Source organism: Neomonachus schauinslandi, chromosome 3 (genome assembly GCF_002201575.2).
Source record: "Neomonachus schauinslandi chromosome 3, ASM220157v2, whole genome shotgun sequence".
In the NCBI taxonomy this organism is placed as follows: domain Eukaryota; kingdom Metazoa; phylum Chordata; class Mammalia; order Carnivora; family Phocidae; genus Neomonachus; species Neomonachus schauinslandi.
Genome location: NC_058405.1, coordinates 12,369,374 through 12,383,670, shown reverse-complemented (window position 1 = coordinate 12,383,670; position 14,297 = coordinate 12,369,374). Strand labels below are relative to the sequence as shown.

At 42.6% G+C, this 14,297-nt stretch overlaps 1 protein-coding gene across 4 annotated transcripts in view; it reads right to left on the bottom strand.

Annotated features, from left to right (window-relative positions):
- Positions 1-284: 284 nt before the first annotated feature.
- DOCK9 (dedicator of cytokinesis 9) overlaps positions 285-14,297 on the bottom strand; it is a 214,996-nt gene continuing 200,983 nt past the window's right edge. For all 4 annotated transcript variants that reach the window (XM_044913528.1, XM_044913529.1, XM_044913526.1 and 1 more), the window contains 5 exons: positions 11,797-12,007; positions 6,303-6,493; positions 3,325-3,425; positions 3,053-3,191; positions 285-1,076 (listed from right to left, as the gene is read on the bottom strand). In XM_044913528.1, the coding sequence (XP_044769463.1) occupies positions 954-1,076; positions 3,053-3,191; positions 3,325-3,425; positions 6,303-6,493; positions 11,797-12,007 (765 nt within the window). In that variant the 3' untranslated portion in view covers positions 285-953. The remainder of the gene's footprint in view (positions 1,077-3,052; positions 3,192-3,324; positions 3,426-6,302; positions 6,494-11,796; positions 12,008-14,297) is intronic.

Below are 14,297 nucleotides of genomic sequence, written 5' to 3'. Positions count from 1 at the left end.
CCACCACTTTGGCAAAAGGATGAAATTTTTAAAACAGTTTACAAACCTAACATAGCAAAGACTGTGTACATCTCCATATTGCACTTTTTTATGTACAAGGATAAAACAGGAAGGTCAAGTGTATTGTATTACTAAGAGCGGCACAAGTTTGTCACAACTGAACTTAATGCAGAAGCTGATGTGAGGAGTATTAAAAAATGTAGAAATGTAATACACGTATGTACAGAATGCGGAGACTGTATTAACAAAATCTATGTACATAACAATATACTGTACTACTTTTAAATTTTTAGCATAGTTTTGTTTGTTAATAGAGGCCTTTGGTTCTAAACTGCCTGACTAGTTTTAAGCTCACATAGTTTCTTAAGCTTTCATATTTTTTTAAATGCAAGTACATGAGTATAAAAGCACTAAACCTCCTGGCTCACTGGTACAAAAGTTACAATGGTCAGTTCCCTTAGGTCATCAAAAACTAGTCACAAAAATAGTTCTTGTATTCAACCTGAATGTGCCACAGGAAAAAAATATTTTCAAGATTTTCCAGCTTAGCCTAGAGGCCGAGATTACTCCAGCCTCAATTTCAGTGCTACTGTCCCTGCTATGTACATTCCAGAACACTTGTTTTCTCTAGGCCATTTACTTTACTACTACTCTGTAAGGAAGAATAAAATTTCACTCCGGCTTAAGAGAGTCCACTACACACCTCTGTTAAGACAGAATGAAAACTTTGAATATTGCCAGCAAGATTTAAAAAAATATGTGTACCCTCTTATGACTCCTCTAGAAAATCTGCTACGAAATAGCACAGTTCTTTATTTCCTTTCTCTCCCATTCTCCTTCACTTCTCCTTGTGCTCGGTCTTCCCCATGTCTTGCACGAGCCCAGTGATTAGCTTTGGAAATCATCCTGAGTTTGCAAATGACAAGTCCCCACAGGCGGCCCATGAGGCAAAATCACACAACTGAGGACGAGCTGGTCATCCCGTGAACCATGGTGCTTGTTGGAGTCCCACTGATGGCATTGAAGATGTGAATGGAATTCGGTAAAACGCTCGTCTTCTCCTCCAGCGGGCAAATCTTGAGGCACAGAAACACAACATTACCCAAGTGTCATGCCCCTGATGATGTTTCTCAATGACAACGTCTATTCCCCAATGGTCACTGTTCCCCTGAATGATGGTATGCTCAGGGAGCTTGGCTTTGGCGGTTTGCAGAGGGACTGTGTCAGCTCAACTAGCAAGTGGCCTTTTTCAGATCAGGACTGCAAGGAGAAAGTCAAGCACAACAGGTTTTGTTTCCTTTACAAAGCCTTCTAGACTCACCAGATTATAAGGCGGTGAAGTCTATCTTACACATACTTGGCAGGGACACAACCTAGTCCCGCCCCTTGGAAAAGTCTTTTAGAAAATGAATCCTGAGCATCTGTTTCTCTATTGGCTCCTTTTCTCAGGGCCTTACGGATTTCCATCCTGGGAAGGAGATATGGCAGCTGCCTCTCTGACCCCTCACACTCACGAATGCAGGGGAGAATTCTAAGGGCAAGACTTGACCTGCTGCCAGGTGGCAACTGAGAAGAACATACACATTCGGAGGCTCCCCTGAAAAAGCCCAAAGCGAGTCTACTCCAGGTCACAACCCTTTTTTGCTTGAGGGTTAAAAAGAGTTTAATCTTCCCAGTTGTTGAGATAATGGAAAGTTCAAGGTGCAGTTTCGTAGAGCACAGCCCTGTGTTAAATGTCCAAGTAACATGGGAGTTTACTTCAACATTATCAGTCCATACGTTTTTCCTACTTTCATCTCTTCTCGTGCCAAACGCTGACACCCACTGCTCAAACTGTTATACAGGAATCTGCAAGCTGTGTGGAAAAGACCTCGAGCTTTCTCCAGAAACTTGTTTCCACAAGACCATCCCTTTCTGCTTAATTATTCACACATTTATTTCTTTCATCATTTCCATTTTTTTCTACTTTCCTAAAGGTCCAGAAGAGGGTGCCTCCCTTTGCACACACACTGTCCTTATGCCAACGTCTGCAGTTGTTCAAACACAATCCTAACTTTATGTGAGGCAGTCTATTGAGGTTCAGAAAAATAAAACTGAAAAATGACATTACCATCCCATCTGATTGTGTCAGCATGGAGGAGGGAAAAAAGCAAACACGTGAGCGCTTAGACATTTAAGTTACTTTCCTGTGACAGAAATTTCCAAATTAGACCATCACATGACACGTTAACTGACACAAGTGGGCCTGGCTTCCATTTGCAACACTGAAAGACCATTATGTAGGGAACAGACAAAAATTGTTACATACGATGGAGGTGCTAACATTAATTATGAAGACTGGCACCATGACTCGGAAGAAGTCACTGTGGTTGATGGAGAACGGACCCCTGAGAAAGCAATACTCTTATCAGCCGCTCTCTGACATTCACTTGGCTGCCCAGCCAACTGTCCCCTCTGACTGCTGAGCCCACATTCATAATCCCACTGAAAGGAACTCCTACAGGAAGGTGATAGGGCAGTGTAACCGGGAAAGATGCCCATCACGACGGGGAGTAGCCATGAAGAATCCACCGGGGCACCCAGGTCAGTGGTAAATAGCCAAAAACTGAACAACTCTATTTTTTTAAGTGGCGAAAGACATTTAATGCCACAGAAAATTCCTTAAACTAGGCTGGGAAATCCTGGTCTTTCAAAGGATTGGGTGAATGAAAAAAATTTCCAGAAACAACATGGGTATTTCTTTCTTATGTGAGTTTTGTTTTGTTTTGAACTAGATTAGGGTGGGGAGGGACAGAGCTTTGGACCACGGCCACCTCTGAGAGTGACAAAAGGGAGGTGGGCGCTGCTCTCCTCTGGTCATACTGGCTGGTATCAGGTGGGCGAGTTGTTAGCCATTCCCCAAGTAAACTGTGTTCAGAAAGGAGCAGCATGTAGCATGCTACATTCTTCTTCAGATACCAAAATTCTAGAAGGTTTAGGCCACTGCAGGGTATATTTGAGACCCCAACTAATGTGTGCTTGCTCAAAATGAGAACCCCAGCACGGCACCTACCTGCTCATGCATGATTTCAGACAGCTCTTTCGCCATCTCCCTGTAGTTGGCCTTCATTTCTTCCTGGTACTCTAACTGGTCCTCTTTGATCAGCCGCTCATTTACCGCTAAGGCTTGACCACAAGCCTCCACAAATTGCCTAAAATGGTGTGAGAGAGGGAAATAAAGGCATGTTGAGGACAGAGTGAGTCCAACTGGTAGTATCTCTTTCTTGCATGAGCACAGAAATGACTGATATTTGAAGAGAGAAAGACATTTCCAGTGTGCTTTACCTGAAAACTTCTTTAAGCAACTTCACTTTGTTGTCAGGGTATCTTTTTGTGTTTGTGTCATCTAAGAAAGCTCGGGCATATGCTAGTGGGCCTGCGTTGACCTAGATAAAGAACAAAGATTTTAAATTACGTTATAATAAAAATGACCATTATCACTGATTTGGTTTCAGTTGGCAGGTTCTAAAAATGCCATATGAGTTAGTCATGAACCCGTCCTCAAGGAACTGACAGCCCAAAAGAGGAAACCACGAACAAAGCTTATGTTATTATATGTCATTTGATTTTTATCCACTTAGACATCATCAGGGCACTTGAGTGATGGCTCATTTTATGAAGGAAGAAGCCAAGTTTGGAAAACGGAACCATGTGTTCAAGGCTGAACCTCCAATAAGTAAAACACCTAAGATCAGAGCCCAAGTCTTCCAACTGGTATTTGTGCTACTCTACACTAGTGAGGTTCAGTGAAAAACTGAAGAATATAGTATATTGGCCAGTTTTTAAAAATCAATCATTCGCCTCCTTGAACTCCGTAGACAGCCATGAGCAAACTGACTTGCTACCTTCAAATGAAGTAACCACGTGAAGTGTGCTGGAACGCCAAAGATTAGGGGCATTTGGCAACAGGGGGAGTGAACCAGAGCCCTGCACCTCTAGATTCGCCAAGAAGAGTTCTCTGAAGCTGGGTAGGTCAGGATACAGGGGAATGTGGAGAGCAGGAAGGTAAGACCCACTGGGTGGGAAGGAGAAAGTCCCAGTGAGAAACAACTAGACCACGTGATTACTGCATCACTTTTCCTGCGAGGTCTGGTGGGCTCAGAAGGCAAGTAAGTAGGGAGGGCTGTCTGCTCTGTCAGTGTTGATGACGGAACTGGGCTGTGGTTCTGATCCACGGTGGGCAGGACTTGTGCGGTAATGGCAGGAGAACCAGAGGCGGGGAGACAGAGGGCCACAGTGGTGGGAAGTGGGCCCTCTTGAGACGAACAGCTAGCTAACCTTCGGTGGTGACTGCAGGTGTCATCACACTGGTGTTGTGTGGGGAACTATGTTAATGACCTGGACATGACCCAAATGACTAATTATCCAAAATGACACAATCCACTCAATTTTAAGGATATACAAAGAGGAAAGTTGATAAGACTTCGTAAGGTCTAACAAAGCCAGATCTTGGAGCACAGAGTCACACAGCCACCCTGATGGCTCTGTCCCAGCGAGGCCCTTGGTGAAAGAATTACAGAAATAAAATGGTAAAGTTAATTTCCTCTGGCCGCAACTTTGGTGTTACCTTAGTGGGCACACATGTATAAAAATCTCATCATGGAATGATGATCTTTGCTTTTTAAGATGATTGGGTATTTACTTATGTTTTAAAGATTTACTTATTTATTTGAGAGAGAGAGAGAAAGAGAATGCAGGGGGAGGGGCAGAGGAAGAGGGAGAGAGAAACTCAAGCAGACTCCCCATAGAGCGCAAAGCCTGATGCGGGGCTCGATCTCAAGACCCTGAGATCAGACCTGAGCCAAAACCAAGAGTCAGACACTCAATTGACTGCGCCACCCAGGTGCCCTGATGATTGGCTATTTATAACTCTAAGGCCACTGTCAAATGGAAGGGCACATTTTGCCCTTTAGAAAGCTCAACCTGTCCAGCCACACCCTTTACTGGCGCCCACACCCCTCTGCTCGCGTTCTGATAGAGGATGTTCCCAGGCTATGTTACTGAGTGGTTTTGTTTTTTAGCTGTAGAAAATTGTGGCCTCTGACCCCATTATGTAATCATGTTGCCGGAATATTTATCATATTCACTTGATAACTTATTTTGGTACTTAAGTCTTTCAGGGCATGAGGTAAGAGGTTGAAACATCTGTAAGTACTTTTGTGGTGAAGGACATTTCAAAAGCGTTAGGCAACAACCCAGTGTGGATTTGATAAAAAGGTGACAAGAACTGATTTCAAAAAATGAACCAAAAAACCCCTAAAACTTAGATATTACAATCCAAATGCAACTTTCATAAATGCACCCTTTTGAAAGAGAAAAGAATTAGATATAAGGATATGTGTATGTGTGTATGTAAAATATATGCTAGAGTTATTTGTATATACTTAAAAATCAATAAAGCAAGAAGCATACTAATCACTGCAAGGAGGTGATTTAACATTTACTAATTTCCTAGGAAATCACATAAGTAAAATACCAGTTATTTTGAAATATGATATACAAACCATAAGGTACATATGAGTGTATAGCTTATTGAATTTTCACAACTGAACATATATATATAATCAGTACTTAGATCAAAAATGATCTTTTCCATAAATGGTGCACATTGCTTGGATAGCTACTCAGAAAAAAATATACCTTGGCTCTTATCTGTTACCACATACAAAAATCAAATCTAGGTGGATTGCAGATCTATACAGGAATGCCAAACAAAGGAAGGAAACATAGAACATTTCTGAGACAGATTTTAGAACCAAGTTCTTACTGAGGACACAAAAATGCTACCAAGTAAGGAAAAATGAATTAATTGAGTTATATTAAAATGAAGAATTTCTGCTAATCAAAACACACCATTAAGAGAGTGAAACTTAAGGTACTTTTTCAGAAATAATTTTCATAGAAACCAGGAAACATACATCTTACAAGGAAACCTACAGCTTCCTTATATTTAAAAGAGTCTTAATGCTTCTGGTTAGGCCGCTGGAATTCCCCAAATTGAAAGAACAGGTTAATATGGAGAGCTGGCTCCAGCCCCTAGCAGAAAGCTCAGTGGATACTCTTACAAGGGGGGTTGGGTGGGGGCCCTCAGTCTACTGCCCCCCACCCCCACCCCGGTATCAGGAGAAACCACACAGATACTGGAAGGTAAATGGGATCACCAGGTAAGCGACACTCGACCAGGCTGGACTTGAAATTTACCAAGGTCCAGATGAGCCTTTGCACCTGTTAACCTTGGTTTGCTCTGTCCAGTGCTCGCTCACCTGAACACTCACGCTGCCTTGCAGTTTGAGCTGCAGTTTGATCATGTCCACTTCAGCTGATGAGCACAGCTGCCGGAGCTCGGCCACCTTCTTGCTCATCTCGTCAATGGCCACTTCGATGGGGTTGAGGTCGGTGTGGTGCTGGTACATGACGGGGATCCGCTTCTTCACATAAGGGAAGCAGTGTATTGCTGTGGAGGAAGGAGTCCCAGAATCATTCTGCAGCTTGCACAATCTTTACTGTTACTGAGGCAGAAGTACTTAATATTCTCATTTTAGAGATAAGGAACCCAAAGCTTGCCAAAGGCACAGGCCAGTATTTTGTGGAACCAGACTATTGTCTTCCTTTATCACTGTGTATGTTTAATGACAGGCTGTATCATGTGAAGTCAAGAGAGCTGGGTCCTTGTTAACCTTTAATGTGATAAGCATGTGTTTGAAGAAATCACTTTATCATTCCCTGCTCAATTTTCTTAACCATGAATGCTTTACCTTCCTTGGAAGTTGTGAGATCTGAAAGAGCTAGTAGGTAAAAGATGGCTTGGAAGATATAAAGAACAGTACCCAGTTCTGAGATATCACAGATTTTAAGTCCAGAAAATTGTTCCATAAACATATCCTTGAGAAAATTCATTTCTCTATAGAACTTTGAATCACATGCTTGAGTCTGCACAAACCAGAGAAATCCATGAAAAATAACAAGTGAGAATATATTTCCCAGCAAAGTATTTTATGAACCAGAAATTCACACACTAATAATAAGGTATTTTGAAACATAAATGAATAAAAAACAGAAATAAGGAAGCCTGCTTCTCCCTCTCCCACTCCCCCTGCTTGTGTTCCCTCTCTCGCTGTGTCTCTCTCTGTCAAATAAATAAATAAAATCTTAAAAAAAAAAAAAAAGAAATAAAAATATTTACTTTTCTTATGCTTTTTTTCCTACAAAAAGCCAATCAGTATTTTTTTCATTTATCATAACAAGATACCTGAACCTATCAACACCAAAGAGTTAGTTTAAAAATGAAGAAAAACAGATGGTTCTAATTTGGGTCTGTTTCACATTTTTTAACTTGTTGCTTTACATGATGTATAAATATCTATAATATCTTTGTTTAATATATATATTTATGGATGGACATGAATATATATGCTTAATAGCTTATTTTATTTTTTAACTAGCAAAGGTAAGGTGGGCGTGTTGTTTTTGGATCACTATTTAGTAAGTGGCTGGGGAGAGTTTAATTAGGATAAAATGAGAAAACAGGGCCAGTGCCATTTAGCACACAGTTCAGATGGACCATCCAGAGTCTAGAAAAGCGGGAGGTGTTCAGCCTGCTGCAGCCTCAACGGTCACACCCTTATAGGCCTGTTCTAGTCCCTAAATTTTTTTTTTTTTTTAAACCAATCTAAGGCCAAAGGTCTAGGTCTCCTATTTCTTCTGCAGTCCTTGTAGATACAGCTTTTGAGTAGCAGCACCGGGATTGATAAGTCCTCTTTGAACCTAACACTTCTTTGATAGTGAGACAAGAACTGGGTGTGGCTGGATGTGGACAGAAAGCACTTCAGAGATGAGTGTCCTTGCAGTGGATTTGTACGAAGTACTGTGGAAGTGTTTCATGAGGCTAATAGCCATATCAAAAAACATGTGGTTAGTGTAATCACAGTATTTTTGAGTGCTGTGTTGCAACAGCAGCATTGTTTAAGAGAGAAAAACTAATTCCAAGGATGTTTGTGAGGTGTCCATGGACTATACGGATTTCACTCAGTGTGAAAGTCCTGAGTCTTGTGATGGTAACTGGAGACGTGGAGGAGCAAAGGAGAGTCCGATGATACAGAAAATGCAGAGCCTGTACCTGAGCCCACCAGGCCCATGTGAGCTGGGATGCCCTCTGCCTTCCTTTCGGGCCCCATCTTTCCTCCTCTCCCTCAGAGTTACTCAGCTCCAGCCACGCCAGCCTGCTGGTCGTCCCCTGAATGTGCTGAGTACAAGCAGCCCCGCCACTGACCTTGGCCCTGACAGCCCTTCTCCCTCCAGATGTTTGCATGGTCTACCCCCTCACCTCCTTCAAGTCTGGACTGAAGTGTCACCTCCTCAGTGAGGCCTCCCCGGGCTGGCCCATTTAAATTGCAACCCTCCCCAGTCAACCTCACATGTTTGCTCTCCCTTTGCTTTTGTCTAGAACACACATTCACTTCCAACACAGGTATGTTCACCATTATGTGTACTGCTTACCATCTGTCTCCTTCTGCTGGAAGGTCAACTGCGAAGACCTCTGTTTTGTTACTATGCCAGGTTGGAACACGGCCAATGCTCCACACATTTTGTTGAATTCATGAATGTGTTACTGCCCAAGTGGCTAAATGAAAGAGCAAAGTGGCCTGGAAGGTAGAGAATTAGATGACTGACTGAGCGAGTCATCATGTTACTAAAAAAATGACCGGCCCTTGTGCTGGGCAGCCCTTCCAGAAGGAGGATGAGGAGAGGTGGCTGAGAGGTGTGGCTGCCTGTACAGTCTGGTGAGCCTGAACAGAACGCGAAGAGCAGGAGAATATTTCTGCCCCTAGTGGGAGTCTTGGCAGGATTTGGAAGACTCTGGAATAGTGACTGGAAAGAACCTCTACAGCAGGAGTTCTACAACAGGAGGAGAGGAGGAGGTCAGCAAGGGGCCTGCAGGGTGATCACTAGGTTTTCCAAATGATCCCACAACTGCAGTGCACTGACTGACCCATCCAGGGAAGTGAGCCCTTGCTGGGTTCCGAGGGCAGGGAGAGCCAGGGCTCCCCCACAACTTGGACGGTCAAAGGTCTGGTTTGAAGCAAAGCAATGAAGAACCTAAAGGATTAATAACTAAGGGAAAACTCTCAAGTTCAAAGTCTTCAGAATATCCTGGTCTGTGTATCTTTAACTGAAGGTTGATATAGAACTTATGTGCTTTTAAAGATTTTATTTATTTATTTACTTATTTATTTATTTTTTAAATTTATTTATGTATTTAGAGCTCACACAAGTGCGGGGAGAGAGAGCGGGAGAATCCCAAACAGACCCCCCAACTAAGCGTGGATCCCAGTGAACGCTATCTCATGACCCTGCGATCATGACCTGAGCCGAAATCAAGAGCTGAACACCTGACTGAGCCACCCAGGCGCCCCTAGCTTATGTGTTTTTAGTAGCATTTTTCAACCGTTCTCTAAATCTTTTTGCTACCCAAAAACTATGCTTTTGATATTTTGAGATCGTTCAGGGTAAAAACTGTACTTTTTTTTTTTTTTTTTTTTTGGTTTTTTTTTTTTTAAAAATTTTTTTTTTTTTTTTTTTTTTTTTTGGTGTTTTGTTGTACTGTAATATCCTCTGGCTCATCAGCAGCCTTAAAAGGCAAGGGGCTCAATGGTGGATAAGATCCAGCATAATCCAGCAAAATAAAGTACATTCTTTCCCCTCCTGGGTATAATTTACAAAGTTCTTTAACACAAGATGGATAGTGTAACCCTCATTTTATAGATGAGGAAAGTAAGGCATAGGGAGACGGTAAGTGACTTGCCCAAGATCACACAGTTGAGTACGGACCCAGCTCTGCAGGACCCAGGCCCAGGCTCTATTCCGCCCACAGGTTCTCATCCTCACAGCCGAGCCAATGACCCGGGGGGCTATTCGCAGTGGTGATACTCTCTATTCTTTCCTGGCAGGCAGGGAGCTTGGCTCTTGTTTAGCTAATCAAAAATACTTCTGTGACCAAATGGTAAACTGTAACCCTGAAGAGAATCTGGCCAGAAAACACCCTATGGTAATAACTGTTTATGGATCAGTAATGCTACCTGAGCAGACTCATCCTAATAAAAAATCCTAACCCTGACTTATCAGTGAACTTGGTTTATTCTGAAGCAGCAATGCTCAAACAGAAGAGGCACCAGAATCACCCAGGGGCTTGTTCAACACAAGCCCCAAACCCAGAGTTTCTGATTCAAGAGACTGGGTGGGGCCCAAGAATCTGTTTCTGCTAAGTTCCCAGGTGATGCTGATGCTGCAGGTCCAGGATCAGTGTGATAAGCACTGATTTAAAGTCATAACAGCTAGAGAGATACATATCCTAAGCTAGCAAAGTGACTCCACCTAAAAATGGAGTTGTCTTGTCTAGTAAGAAGAATCTGCTACGTGTCCATTAGAAAAACAACTCACTCACATCTGGGGAGGGGACACCACTGTCGAGGACAATACTCTTTGTGTTTTACATGTTATCTTTACTCTAAAAGCAGGAGTAGGGACCCTTTAAGAATGCAGGCTTTTTATTTTTTATTTTAACTTTTATCTCAGTTCCTTCCTAGGAAGGGTAAAAAATTCTGTGATACGCTGTTCCGAGCTATTTTACAATGAGTCATAGTCTTGGGTAATAGCTTTACTGAGATACAAATTCACCCATTTAAAGTGTCCAATTCAGTGGTGAGAGCAGAGCCGCATGTGAAATGCGGCATCTTAACGGTGTTCCTTCCACTCGTCATTACAGGGTTCCATATTAGTGACCAGGCAGAACACCCAGCAACATCGACTTCAGGACAAGCAATGGGCACCTTCCTGGTTCAGCTTAATGATCACTCTTTGAAACAGTGGACGTAGACACACCTGGCTTTCTGAGCAGGCCTCCTCACTGATTTTTTTTTTTTTTTTAAGTCAAGAAAGTGTTCTCTTTTGGGTTATCCCAGTCATGCTACTGACTCTAACCTAAGAGCGGATGATCCAGCTCCCCCAGAGAAGGTAAAAATGACTCCCAGATGACTCTACACTGTCAGGAACCGGGAAATGATGCAAAACACATTTCTGAGAATGGGTTATCGATGGTTACAGTGTCAAAGAATCTATTAAAACTCAGTCACAGCCTAATGGATAGCCTCTGAATGTAGTGAGCTTCCTTGCAGTGGAGGTATTCAAACTGAGGTTGGCCAGCCACTCTCAGAGATGAGGTGGAAGGACTCCAGCCTCATATCCCATTTATTCACTCAGCCTACAATCCCCGAGCAGGTTCATGCTGGGACCTATGTGATAAAGATACATAAGGGGTCCCTTCCTGTGAAGGAGACATGGAACTGTGTGCAGGGGCTCTTGGGGCCCTGGGCCTAGAGAGGCCTAGAGAGGGGTCCACATGGGTTTCAGAAGGAGCCTGTAAATCACCTGAAATTGTGTGCAAATGCACTCTGAGGAGATAAGGACCCACTATTTTCATCAGATTCTAAAAAGGGTCAGTGACTTGATTTTGGATATGAACTTATGGTCTAGTAGAAGAAGAAAGTGCTAACAGATAAGTACAAAAATGCCAGGAGTATTCCAAAGTAAGCATCACATAAACGTTAAACTGAAATGGACATGTGAGGAAAGTTAATGAAGCTTGAAGGGCCTTTCATTCTAGAAGTTTCTGGATCCCTTGTGGAGAGCTCTTTATCTTGGTGTCCAGGCTAACGTCTGTCTGGACGTGATTCTTCAAGGAAGAAGCCGGGGAAACTGTACCTGTCAGTATGGTGCGCCGTTTGCACTGCTCCTCAACGCCGCCCTGCCTCTTCCCAGTCTGAGTGAAGGGCATCTCAAACATGAAGCGGCGAATGTTATGGGACCTCTCAAACTCCGTCTTCCTTTCTTGCAATTCTTTCTCATCAAAGAACGGAACCACATGAGTCACCTGGATGTATGCATACTTGGAATCCAGATCCTTAGGGTTGACCTTTAAATGAATTAACAAAATGGGAGATTGGTGCTATTTGAAGGACTCTTTCCAAGCATCCCTAAGCTTGTCTTTCCACTTTTTATCAATAAAGGATTTGGAGGGGCGCCTGGGTGGCTCAGTCAGTGAAGCGTCCGACTCTTGATTTTGGCTCAGGTCATGATCTCAGGGTTGTGGGATCGAGCCCTCCCGTCACCCTCCCCCCACCCCATCCCTCAGTCAGCTCCACTCCACACTACTCAGCCGGGAGTCTGTTTGTCCCTCTCCCTCTGCCCCTCCCTGTACTCACACGTGCGGACGCACTCTCTCTCTCTCAAATAAATACATAAATAAAATCTTTTAAAAAAAGAAATAAAAGATTTGGAAAAATTTAGAAAAGTTGAAATAGTACAACAGTCACATACTCACAACTTAGAACAATTGCTAATGCTTTGTTTCAAATACACACGTGCATATACACATATGTGGATGGATACTTAGACATATACATACAGACATTTTTTTTAAGCTGAACCATTTCAAAGTGGTATCCATCATGCCACTTCAGCCAGCATCTCCTAAACATGAGGACATTCTCCTTCGTGATAATATATTATACTTAATAAAATTAACTTAATTCCGTAATTATCACTCAGTACACAGTCCATTAAAGTTTCTCAAATGTGGCTATTTGTGTTTGAACCAGAATCTAATCAATGATCAAATGTAATCTAGAATTCTCCACCTTTTTTTCATGACATTGAATTTTTTTTTTTAAGACATCACACTAGTTTTCTTGCTGAATAACGTCCTGTGTGGATTTTTCTGCTGGTTCCTGAACTGTGTTTTTATATATTTGGCTTAGAGGGAAAAGTGTTTATTTTAGTAATAATGTTTAACACCTAGAACCTCAAATTATAATTAATCTGTAGAAAGATTAGATGTAAACAGACCTGGATGAATTAATTTAATACAGATACAGACTAAGACTCATCTAACCGGAAATTTAGCTCCTGATTGACTCAGCACATAAATGCTTTTAGAACTGCATTGCTAACATCTGTGATGTACCAGAACATGAAACACAGGCATTTCCCACACAAGCACAATAGCTAATTTATTAGGGAGACAAGTCAATTTTGCACAAATGAATTGTATTTAAGCTTGTAGAGCAATAAAAGGAGGTCTGACAGAAATGACTGCAGAGAATTTGGAGAAAATTCTGGAACTGGGGCCAGCAAATGAGGCCAAGAAGGTTTAGCTGGTCTCAAGTTATCAGGCACCACTGTCCTCTCAACAGGGATGTATGTGAAGAAAAATGAAAAATAGATGGAATGTGCCTAAAACTTTGGAATTTAAGAAAATACAAAATATCATGAGTTATTACTTCTGTTTTAGAAACAGCCATCTGGCCAATCACTGTAACTGTCCTCAAACCTATGAAATGTAACTCTCCTTAGCAGAAACAATTTAAAAGCAGTGGAAATGCATGTGCTTGCCTATTTCTTCAGGGGTATTTCCCTAGTCTTCATTTCCAAAGTTGTATGTACATATCAGTAGGAGGAGCAGAGGATAGGTGTTTGGGGGCAGAAGATCGCACGAGAGCCTCGAGAAGAGGTTATAATGTTAAAGCCACAACTTGACCTGGACAAAGGTTTCGGTTTCAGAGAAAAGCAGCCAATCAGATGTGAGTAGTCTGGTCTAAGAAAAAAGGAGGTCTTCATAAGGTCGTGTTGAGGTTTCTGGTTAAAAACAGACCAACAGTGTGTGTTTATCCCTTTTCCTTTGTGCAACTCTGTTAAAATGCAGTACAGAATTAACCTGTGAGGACCAAGGAAAGAGGAGAGAAGACAGCAGTGGGTGAGAGCGTTTACTGAATTTCTGGAAGGCGCTTGAATGGAGGTGTGCTACCCAACTTGGCAGAGACACTGTTTTCCCATGCAGGTAGGACAAGGAAGAGTTCTGAGGAAAACAGCACCCAGTAACAACAGAAGTTCTAGTCTTAAGTTCCCACAGAGAGGAGTAACCAGTGAGTCAGAGCACTTCTCAGAAGCCTGCTGCTACGGACTAAACATCTGTCCCCCCCAAATTCTCAGGGTGAAATCTTAACCTCCAATGTGATGGTATTGACAGGCAGGAGGTGATTAGGTCATGAGGGTGAAGCCTCCATGAATGGGATTCATGCCCTTATAATAGGGGCCCCACAGAGCTCCCTCACCCCATCCACATGTGAGGACACAGCAAGGAGACGGTCGTCTGTGAACCAGGAAGAACTCACCAGGCACAGAATCTGCCGGCGCTTTATCCCGGA